Raw genomic sequence first — 11,847 nt, forward strand, 5'->3', positions numbered from 1 at the left:
TCATTTGAAAAAAAAATAAGCAATAATATTGATAATAAATAAACCACTTGAAATTTGTCGAAAAAAAATATCATTTTAATCGAAACAAAAGTCAATCACGTTTCTATTTGTTTAAAAAAAAATAATAAACACTAATTAACAATAAATAATAATAATAATTAAATACAAGTAAAGTTTCAAGTAATATTCTAATCGAAATTTTGTTTTTATATTTTTACAATCAATCTGCTGATTGAATCAGTGGTTTTTTAATTTTTTTTTATTTTTCTATACGTGTTTGGATATTTTCCACCTCCACTTTTGTTGGAATATTAAATTCCCTTCTCCTATCCTTCATGAGGAGTCAACAAGATGATATAAAATCATTGTCATCGCGTCAAATTGGAATCAGATCCACTGCTGTGTTGATCATTATTTTAATCATAATGTTTTATATTTTTATATTTTTTTTACTATCACAACAATCTATTGCCGAACAACATGATGAATATTTGTGAGTATTTTCTTTTTTTTCTGATAAATTTGTCATTTATTGTAGAAATAATATTTATAGACTTGATAATTTATTTATAATGGAAACTTTTGATCGTGCATCATACGATAATTATAAAAAATAATTAAACAGTCCGATTGAGGATATGAATAAGATTAATTTCACAATTAATATTGAATTGTTTTTGTTTTCCACTTGAGTTGAAAAACCAGTTATAGCTGACTTATTTTAAAAGCTATTTTTAGATCAAGAATTCTCTTTTTAATATATAAAAATCATTTAAAAAAATTCTAATTACAATCATAATTATTATTTGAAATATTTTTATTAGAAAAATATGCTTCATTTTTTCAGTCAAGTGGTACACGTTGATACTTAAATTTTTTTTCGACAAATAATAATTAATTTACCAAGAAAAAAATAATTTTTTATTGTCTTAAATTTGATTCTTAATATAAATTAATTTCTAGTTATTGTGTTATTATTTTTTTTTGCATAAAACTTTCACTTGGAAAGTGTGTGCCTTGAATGAATTTAAAAATTAGATATTTTAAATAAATTTTGTTTTATTTTTTTATTACAGTTTACCATGGCATTACACTTGCGTTGGTGGTCTTTGTAAAAAAGCTGAAATAACACCAGATATTAAAGAACCATTGTCATTGGATGTTTGTCAATTATTTTGTGGTGTTGGTGGTGCACTGTGGCCAGCACCAACTGGTCATGTATCTCTTGGTGATTATGTGGCTCATTTGGATCCAGAAAAAATTAATTTACATGGAATTGAGACAAAATCATCTGTTGGAAATTTATTGACAAAAAATATTAATCTTTTAAAATCAAATATTAAAAAAATTGGTGGTGATGCAGCTCGAGCTGGTGGCTTTGGTCTTGCAATTAATATTTTGGGATTGACAAATCCAAATGATGTTAGAATGACTCTTCAAACAAAAGAAGATTATATACTACAAATTTTTCAACCTGATGTTGATGTGGTAAATGATTCATCCAAATTTATTAATTGAATTATTGTTTATAGTATTAATAATGTTGTTTTAATTTTTTTTAAAATAGATAAATGCAACAATAACATCTGAAAGTTACTTTGGTGTTCGTAATGGTCTTGAAACATTGTCACAGCTTATTGTATTTGATGAACTGTATAATAAAATTCAAATAGTTAGAGATGCCCATATTGAAGATTCTCCAGTATATCCATATCGAGGAATTCTTCTTGATACGTCAAGAAATTTCGTAGACAAAGCAACGATACTACGTACTATTGAAGGAATGGGTATGTCCAAGTTGAATACCTTCCACTGGCATATTACAGACTCACACAGTTTTCCTTATGTCAGTAAAACACTGCCAAAAATGTCAAAGTATGGAGCTTACACTCAGAAAAAAATTTATTCACCTGATGATATCAAGGAAATTGTTGAATTTGGTCTTGTTCATGGTGTAAGAGTCCTTCCAGAGTTTGATGCACCAGCTCATGTTGGTGAAGGCTGGCAGTGGGTTGGTGACAATGCAACTGTTTGCTTTAAAGCTGAACCTTGGAATAAATATTGTGTTGAACCACCATGTGGACAATTAAATCCAGCATCAGAAAAAGTTTATGAAATTTTAGAAGGAATTTATGGTGATATGGTTGAAGATTTTAAGCCAGATATATTTCACATGGGTGGTGATGAAGTCAATATAAACTGTTGGAATTCATCAAGTGTTGTAACTGATTGGATGACTGGTGTACAGGGCTGGGGTTTAAAAGAGGAAAATTTTATTGATCTTTGGACAATGTTTCAAGAAAGAGCATATCAAATATTAAAAAAATCAAATGGTGAAAAAGATCTTCCAGTTGTACTGTGGACAAGTGGACTAACAAGTGAAAATAATTTAAAACATTTAGATCCAGAAAAATATATTATACAAATTTGGACTACTGGTATTGATAAAACAATTGGAAGACTTGCTAAGGGAAATTATAAAATGATTTTCTCAAATTATGATGCATGGTATCTTGATTGTGGGTGAGTTGATTAATCATTTCTGCTGTATTTTATTGTATTTAATGTGGTTTTTAAATTTATATAGATTGAGTGCTTGGGTGGGTGAAGGAACAAATTGGTGTTCACCATACAAAGGTTGGCAAAAAATATACAAAAATTCACCACTGCAATTGCTCAAGAAACAAGGTCATGAATCCAAAAAGCACCTGATCCTTGGTATGACATATTTAACGTTGATTTTTTATTTATGCTTTAATACTAAATTTTGTTTATTAATTTTTATATGAAATGTATTTTTTAAGGTGGTGAGGCTGCATTGTGGTCAGAGCAGGTAGACAGTACTTCAGTTGATTCAAGACTCTGGCCAAGAGCAGCAGCAATGGCTGAAAGACTCTGGGGTGAACCAGAATCCAGTTGGATTCATGCTGAACAAAGAATGCTTAGACATCGTGAACGTCTAGTCAGTCGAGGTATTCTTGCAGACAGCTTGGAACCAGAGTGGTGCTTACAAAATCAAGGCCACTGTTATGCCTAATTTACTAAGCCATTATTATCATTTTTATTCTAGTTTTTCTTGTCAAATACGATATCTTTGTAATCATCAAGAAAAATAAAAACAAATTTTTTAATCTCATTTATATTTATCTATATTGTAAAAATATTTTTCGCTTGATTTTGACTCCACATGGCTTATTTTCAGAGAAATCTAAAATATTAACAGAGAAATTTGAGGAAATATTTTTACCCAGGAGTATCTTAAAAATTTTATATATTTTAATTTGAACTTTAAAGCAGTAAATCATGAGATCCTTGATCAGAAAAAAAAGTAGATTCTTCTAATCAAGAAAAGTCTATTTTTTTTTCTTCTTTTAGTTGAGATTTTCTCGCTATAGCGAAGCACTTGTATAAGTTTATTATTATTATCAGTGATTTATTAATTATTACGTAATTAAAGGTTATGTTTAAGAGACATACTGCTTTACTGAAGTTGTTTTTGTTGTCAAAATGAAATATAAAATTTAATTTAAACTGTTAACATCACCGAGTCAATGATAACAGCAACGACAATAATATCAACAAAATAAAAATAAAATGTAATGTTGGTAAATATATATAAAAGAAAACAAATAAACAAAATCAAACGAAATGTTGGTTATTTTTATTTAAACCAACGAGTTAACTGAAATTAAAATATTTATAAAAAACAAAAATTGAATAAATAAAAATATCTTGCATATTAATATATCAACAAAATGAATAGAATTAGAGCCAGATCTACTGGTAATATAATTTTTGCTTGTATTGGTATTGCTGGTATAATAATTATATTTCGATTACTAAGTGTACAAGTTGATGCAGATCATTCAGAGTCTTCAGAGTTATTAGAATACAAGTAAGTATATTTATAATTAATTAAACAACCAATTATTTATTATCATTAATAATAATAGTAATGAAATAATTGTTTGAGTTGTTTTAATATTTAAAATAAATTAATTATAATATTTATATACATTTTTTAATATTATTTTAAACAGTTCACCTTGGCATTATGAGTGCATCAATGGTTTCTGCAGTAAAACAGAAAAAACTTTATCAACAAAAAACCCAGTATCATTGGATGTTTGCCAATTATTTTGTGGTGATGGTGGTACATTGTGGCCAAAACCAACTGGTCTTGTATCACTTGGTGAATATGTTGCTCATATTGATCCAGATAAAATAATTTTACATGGTATTGATGGTGGTTCATCTGCTGGTAAATTAATTGAAAAAAATATTGATATTTTAAAACAACATATTAAAAAAATTGGTAATAATCCAATTAAAATTGGTGGCCTTGGTCTTACAATTAGTATTGTTGGTTTGATTGATCCGGATAATGTTAAAATAACTCTTGAAACTAAAGAAAGCTATTCTCTAAAAATAACTCGAGAAAATAAAAAAATGGTAATTTTATATTTATTTATAATTATTGGTTTAATTTATTCAATAAATTTAAAATATTTGTTTGTATTTTTAGATAAGTGTGGCTATAGAAGCAGAAAGTTATTTTGGTATTAGAAATGGTTTTTCTACTCTATCACAGCTGATAGTGTTTGATGAATTTTACAATAAAATTCAAATTGTTAGAGATGTTACAATTATAGATTCTCCAGTATATCCATATCGAGGGATTCTCTTGGATACGTCGAGAAATTATATCGACAAAGCAACAATACTACGTACTATTGAAGGAATGGGTATGTCCAAGTTGAATACCTTCCACTGGCATATTACAGACTCACACAGTTTTCCTTATGTCAGTAAAACACTGCCAAAAATGTCAAAGTATGGTGCTTACTCTCCACAAAAAATTTATACACCTGATGATGTCAAAGAAATTGTTGAATATGGTCTTGTTCATGGTGTAAGAATTCTTCCAGAGCTTGATGCACCAGCTCATGTTGGTGAAGGCTGGCAGTGGGTTGGTGATGATGCAACTGTTTGCTTTAAAGCTGAACCTTGGAATAAATATTGTGTTGAACCACCATGTGGACAATTAAATCCAGCATCAGAAAAAGTTTATGAAATTTTAGAAGGAATTTATGGTGATATGATTGAAGATTTCAAGCCAGATATATTTCACATGGGTGGTGATGAAGTTAATATGACCTGTTGGAATTCATCACTTGTTATAACAGATTGGATGAAAAAAATTCAAGGCTGGAATTTAAAAATGGATAGCTTCATTGATCTTTGGGCATTATTTCAAGAAAGAGCATATGAAAAACTAAAAAAAGCCAATGGTGGAAAAGATTTGCATGTGGTACTTTGGACAAGTGGATTAACTACTGATAAAAATTTAATGAAATTAGATCCTAAAAGATATATTATTCAAGTGTGGACAAGTGGAGATGACATGACAATTGGAAGACTTGCTGAGGGAAATTATAAAATGATTATTTCGAATTATGATGCATTGTATCTTGATTGTGGGTGAGTTAAATTGTCAATTGTTAATTCATAATTTCTGCTGTATTTTGTTGTACTAAATATAACTTTTAAATTTAACAGGTTGAGTGCTTGGGTTGGTGAAGGGACAAACTGGTGTTCACCTTACAAAGGTTGGCAAAAAATTTACAAAAATTCTCCATTGGAATTGCTCAAGAGGCAGGGTTATGAGTCCAAAAAACACCTGATTCTTGGTATGACATATTTTACGTTTTTTTAATTAATTATTTCCACTTAAACTTGTTGTTAATTTTTTTTGTGTTATTGTAAACGATTTTCCAGGTGGTGAAGCTGCATTGTGGTCAGAGCAAGTAGACAGTACTTCAGTTGATTCAAGACTCTGGCCAAGAGCAGCAGCAATGGCTGAGAGACTCTGGGGTGAACCAGAAACAAGCTGGTCTCAAGCTGAACAAAGAATGCTTAGACATCGTGAACGACTAGTCAGTCGAGGCATTCTTGCAGACAGCTTGGAACCAGAGTGGTGCTTACAAAATCAAGGCCACTGTTATGCTCAAGAATAATTAAATGTCATTACATTTCAATCACTGTGATTAAAGTAATTAACTACATCATACAATTACCAAATCGAAATACATGGCATCATTAGTAATACTGACTTTTTTTTCCAGGAATTTTTACAAAAACTCATTGTTTTTTACTTTAATTCTACGTAATTCAACATCATCAACCTCAATACATAGTCTTCACTCATTGATTAATCATAAATCTTGTCATTAAAATTACTCATTTATTCGATAAAGGACCAAAGGTGAGCCAACTAATTTCCAGAAGAAATCTCTTCCAACTTGGAATATATTCATTAACGTTCTTTTTTCTTTATTTTTTCCAAATACTTTATATAAAATTACCATTAATAATAATTTAATATAGCATTGTTTAAAATATACGTATTAAAAAATAGTTTATAAATTTATTAAATAGTTAATCTAGTTTACTTGTAATAATTTTTTGTATACATGAAAAAGAAAATATAAAAATGATGTTTATAGATAAACTGCATTATAAATAAATAAATCAAATATTTTTTATTTAATTTTAGTATTAAATTTAATATTTTGAGTATATTTATTATACTTTTTAAATATTATTCACAATTATTGGCTATTAAAAAAAAAATTAATATTTATATTGGTAACTGTTTAATTGTACAATTATGATGATTAAAGTTGAGATGTTTATGGTAATGATGAACTGCTGGAACTACTATGTTTACTCCTTGTACGATTACGACTTGATAATTTCATTGAATCATGACGTAATTTTTTGACTTGCCAGGCTCTTTTAATTTCATCACGAACTTCACTGTTTAGTAGACAATACAAGCAAGCCACAAAACATCCCTTGAGTAATAAATTATAAATTGTTAACATATAATAATATTTTAATAAATAAAATTTATTTACTTGAAATGATGAAAATAGTTGATCCCAAAAAATCCAAATTAATTCAATACGAGGATCTTCTGAATACGACAGACCCATAACAATTGTATAATGAGCACCAAAAAGTGGAATTAGAATTAGAGTTGATCTAGCCCATTGTCTGTTGAATAAAATAAATTAATTAATCTATAAAAAAAAAATTGTAGATTAATAAAAAATTTTAACAAACTTGTATTGCATTTTTTTTCGTTGGAGATGATTGGATATTTTCATTTTAATCAAAAGGACCCTCACGAGATTAATGAAAAGAAAAAAATTAATCTGTAAATAATATTAAATTGATCAATTACCAAAATTATATATTTTATTTATTTAAAAAAAATAGAAATAATAATACGTACCACAGTTGACAGCATAATTGGTATCTGAATGATGTAAGAAAGTGTAGGATTATCATGAGTTGTCCAGCAAAATGTATCTTCAAAAAAAATTCTAACAGTGATCCAACATGAAACAACAATTGCTGGGAATATCCAACCCGAAAAAATATAATAATTAATATCAGATTTTTCACCACAAAATGATAAAAAAATAAGATTATGAAGATACAATCCTTCCATCAATATCCAAGCATAATTTGCGACAATTGAATATTGCCAAAGACTCGTTATTACCTTGCAAAACCAATTCTAAAAACAAATAATAATTAGTATAAATATTTCTACTTGCTTGAAATTTGATATACCAATTAATTAATTACCATTTTTCCTTTGTTAAAGAATTTTTGATCATCGACAACAACAAAATCCCAAGACATACCAACACCATCAATAAATAGCCAATTTTTTAATATTGACATTGATGCACGCATTATAAATGATCCAAACATATGCATGTGTAAACGATTACGTGGTTTACGAAGTTTTTGTAGTAATGAAAATATAATCATTGCTATTATCAATGTACAAAGTGATGATGTGTAACCAACATTTGCAACAATTCTTATAATTGGTACCCATTTCTAAAATAGTGATAGAAATAAATTTATAAGTGGTAATTTATAAATATTAAATATAAATGGTAAATGGTATTTTATTATTTTACAATTTTAATTAATAATATAAAAATAACATTTACATGAAAAATTGATGAATTTGATGGTATTTTATGAGATTCAATTGGTGACAAACAAAGACTGTAATTACTCCATCTAACACCTTCATGATTTTCATACCATTCACCAGTTGACATGCATTGTTTTGTTGCCAATGGATTACCAAAACTTTCATAACCAATCACAAAACCTGGTGGACATTGTTGTGTTGCTAAAATTCCATTTTTAGTTATTGGCCAGCAGAGCAAACCATCAAATGACGATGGACAATAATTAGAATCATTCAAAATATCTAAAACTAATATAAAAATATTAATATATATATAAAATGAATGAAATAGAATTTCAAATAAAAAATGTATCGTAATTATTAATTAATCTTTAGTTTTGTAAATTACAAATTTGATTATTTCGATTCTTTATTCTTACGTTGAGTCGAATTACACAATTCTTCCTGATTTCTGATAAAGACTGCAGCATCTTCTTCGGTCATTTTATTTTACCAACTAACAACTTAAAATTATGAGGAAAAAAAAATATTACAACTCATGATTTTATCGTTGCTGATATTTTTTTTTTGCATTTGAGGATGACTTGACCTTTATAATGCATCCTTTCAGATAATAAAAATAATCAAAAAAAATAAACATGAATAATAGATTATGGTTCACCGGATGCTTGAAAGTTCTCGTTTTTTTTTTTGTTTTTTTTTTTACAAAAGAATTTTTATATATTCCATACATACATTAAACGTAAGTAAAATTTTATTTTTTTTTTATTTTTCAATAATTTCTCTCTAACGCATAAAAAGAATGAATTTTCTTTATTATTTTTTTACGATAGGATATTTATTATTCACTATTTCTAATAAATATATTTACAGTACAAAAAAAAAATACCAAAAATTTTCTAACGTAAAACTATTTTTATTAGTATTCAAATCGAATTATTTAATTAATTTATTTTTTTTCATTTCTCAAGGCTATAAAAATTGAATTTAAAAAAAATTTATATTATAAATATTATTATTTATTTGTAAATTATAAATTTTAAAATTAAAAAAAATTTAAACTGTTATGAAAGAGAATAAAAAAATCGTGCAATTTAGAGAAAATATTGAAGCTAAAAAAATTGATATGTTTGTTAATTTTTAAGTATTTAATTTTATGAATAAAATAATTACAGTTAAATATTTAAAATACTGATACATTGATGGGTCTAATTGGTCGATTTCCGGTGATATAACGATTCGTTAAATTCATTGAATCATGACGTGATTTTTTTGCTCTCCAGGCTCTTTTAATTTCATCACGAACTTCACTGTTCAATAAACAGTACAAGAAAGCCACAAAACATCCCTTAAATAATCAATAATGAATTGTTAATTGTTTCACATATAATAATAATTAAATTAATAAATTTTATTTACCTGAAACGATGCAAATAGTTGATCACAAAAAAGCCAAATTAATTCAATCCGACGATCTTCATGATACGAAAGACCCAGAAGAATTGTATAATGAGCACCAAAAAGAGGAACCAAAACGAGAGTTGATTTAGCCCATTTTCTGTACAAGAAAATAAATTAACTAATCTATAAAAAAATAATTAAAATAGATTAATAAAAAAATTAAATTAGTATAAAATTTAAACAAACTTGTATTGCATTTTTTTTCGCTGGAGATGAACGGATGTTTTCATTTTAATAAAAAGGACCCTCACAATATTGATAAAAAGAAAAAAATTAAACTGTAAATAACATTATATCAATTAATTATTAAAATTATACATTTTATTTATTTGAAAAAAATATAAATAATACGCACCACAATTGACAGCATAATTGGTATACGAATGATGTAAAAAAGTGTAGGATTATCATGAGTAGTCCAGCAAAATGTATCTTCAAAAAAAATTCTAACAGTGATCCAACATGAAACAACAATTGCCGGGAATATCCAACCCGAAAAAATATAATAATTGATATCAGTTTTTTCACCACAAAATGATAAAAAAATAAGATTATGAAGATACAATCCTTCCATCAATATCCAAGCATAGTTTGCGACAATTGAATATTGCCAAAGACTCGTTATTACTTTGCAAAACCAATTCTAAAAACAAATAATAATTAGTAAATATTTATACTTGCTTGAAATTTGATATGCCAATTAATTAATTACTATTTTTTCTTTGATAAAAGTTGTTTGATCATCGACAATAACCATGTCCCAGGACATACCAACACCATCAATGAATAGCCAATTTTTTAATATTGACATTGATGCACGCATTATAAATGATCCAAACATATGCATGTGTAAGCGATTACGTGGATTACGAAGTTTTCGTAGTAATGAAAATATAATCATTGCTATTATTAATGTACAAAGTGACGATGTGTAACCAACATTTGCAACATTTTTTATAATTGGTACCCATTTCTAGAAGAGTGAAAGAAAAACAAATAAATATTTCTACAATGCTGATCAAATTGAAAATTTAAGTAAATTTATAATTAAATTATAATGTAATTTATATAATAAATTATAATATGAAAATAATATTTACATGTAAAATTGATGAATTGTAAATATTCTCATATTCAGAATGATGGATTTCAATATTTGTAATAGCGGTAACATAAAATCCAGACGGTGGTTTACAAAGACTATAATTACTCCATTTAACTGATTCATGATTTTCATACCATTTACCAGTTGGCATGCATTGTTTTGTCGCCAATGGATTACCAGAATTTTTATAACCCATCACAAATTTTGGTGGACATTGTTGTGTTGCTAACATTCCTTTTTTAGTTATTGGCCAACATAGAAGTCCATCAAATGACGATGAACAATAATTAGAAACATTTAAAACATCTAAAAATAATTTAAATAGTATATATTATTTTAGAAAATCTGGATTAATTTTGTCTTTTTAAATTAAACGATATAAATAAGTGAAAAATTAAATTTAAAAAACACAATTATTGATTGAATCTTCTCATGATTTTATAAATACAAAAAAGGATTGATAAATAAAATAAATAATAAAATTTTAAAATTGAATGAAAATGAAAATTTAAATTGTAGAAAAAAAATACCAATAACAAAAAAATTCATCTAATCGAGTTTGATTGATTTAAAAAAAAATTTTCAATATATTTTGTACTGATGTCACGTGTAACTCGTTTGTCACTCAGAATAATTTTTATAAAAATTTTAAAAATATATACAAGATAAAATAAATACTCTAAAATAATAATTTTTATTATTTTTATAATTCATTTAAAAAAAAATTAAAAATAGAATTATTATTTCTTATTTTTTTTGGCTAAACTTACGTTGAGTTAAAACAAAATTGCACAAGTCTTTTTGATTTTTTATAAAGACATCAATATCTTCTTCGTTCATTTTAATTTACCAGCAAACTAACAAATTTGCGAAGAAAAAATATATAATAACTTGTGATATTATCGTTGGTGTTTTTCCCACGTTTTAAGATGACTTTTGATCTTCACAATACACGTTTTTAGATAATAAAAATAAACAAAAAAAAATAAGTATGAATAATTGATTATAATTCACTGAATACTTGAAAATTCGTGCTTTATTTTTTTACAAAAGAATTTATATATATTATATTCATATATTCAATGTAAATAATTTTTTTTTACTTTTTATTTTCCAATAATTTTCCTCCAACACACAATAAAAAGAAATGTTTTTTTTTATTTATTTACAATGAGATATTCATTTATGATTATTATAGCTTTTTTTTATTTTGTTTGAATTTTTATAAGAGTATGGAAAAAATTTTTTGATGCTGTTT

The 11,847-nt window shown here is 26.2% G+C and overlaps 3 protein-coding genes across 5 annotated transcripts; 2 read left to right on the forward strand and 1 right to left on the reverse strand.

The window, feature by feature from the left end:
• Positions 1 to 3,136, forward strand: LOC122860798 (chitooligosaccharidolytic beta-N-acetylglucosaminidase-like). The gene is made up of 5 exons (XM_044164786.1): positions 1 to 493; positions 1,077 to 1,488; positions 1,568 to 2,523; positions 2,588 to 2,718; positions 2,805 to 3,136. The coding sequence occupies exons 1-5, from the start codon at positions 336 to 338 to the stop codon at positions 3,035 to 3,037; spliced, it is 1,890 nt and encodes a 629-aa protein (XP_044020721.1). The 5' UTR covers positions 1 to 335; the 3' UTR covers positions 3,038 to 3,136.
• A 311-nt stretch (positions 3,137 to 3,447) lies between these two features.
• Positions 3,448 to 6,558, forward strand: LOC122860797 (chitooligosaccharidolytic beta-N-acetylglucosaminidase-like). The gene is made up of 6 exons (XM_044164783.1): positions 3,448 to 3,895; positions 4,041 to 4,452; positions 4,526 to 5,481; positions 5,560 to 5,690; positions 5,779 to 6,052; positions 6,126 to 6,558. Exons 1-5 carry the CDS (start codon positions 3,756 to 3,758, stop codon positions 6,015 to 6,017), a joined length of 1,878 nt encoding a protein of 625 aa, XP_044020718.1. The 5' UTR covers positions 3,448 to 3,755; the 3' UTR covers positions 6,018 to 6,052; positions 6,126 to 6,558.
• A 103-nt stretch (positions 6,559 to 6,661) lies between these two features.
• On the reverse strand, positions 6,662 to 11,606 carry LOC122860799 (secretin receptor-like). Of its 3 annotated transcripts, none has more exons than XM_044164788.1 (7): positions 11,360 to 11,606; positions 10,585 to 10,895; positions 7,660 to 7,920; positions 7,301 to 7,588; positions 7,129 to 7,220; positions 6,921 to 7,059; positions 6,662 to 6,857 (listed from the first exon to the last, which is right to left on the reverse strand). In XM_044164788.1, exons 1-7 carry the CDS (start codon positions 11,427 to 11,429, stop codon positions 6,693 to 6,695), a joined length of 1,326 nt encoding a protein of 441 aa, XP_044020723.1. In that variant the 5' UTR covers positions 11,430 to 11,606; the 3' UTR covers positions 6,662 to 6,692. The 3 variants fall into 3 exon arrangements, with proteins under 3 accessions (XP_044020723.1, XP_044020724.1, XP_044020722.1); XM_044164789.1 differs by lacking the exon at positions 7,660 to 7,920 and adding an exon at positions 10,197 to 10,457; XM_044164787.1 differs by lacking the exons at positions 6,662 to 6,857; positions 6,921 to 7,059; positions 7,129 to 7,220; positions 7,301 to 7,588; positions 7,660 to 7,920 and adding exons at positions 9,130 to 9,371; positions 9,443 to 9,581; positions 9,671 to 9,762; positions 9,840 to 10,127; positions 10,197 to 10,457.
• Between the last annotated feature and the right edge of the window lie 241 nt (positions 11,607 to 11,847).

This window comes from Aphidius gifuensis, linkage group LG1 (genome assembly GCF_014905175.1).
Source record: "Aphidius gifuensis isolate YNYX2018 linkage group LG1, ASM1490517v1, whole genome shotgun sequence".
NCBI lineage: Eukaryota > Metazoa > Arthropoda > Insecta > Hymenoptera > Braconidae > Aphidius > Aphidius gifuensis.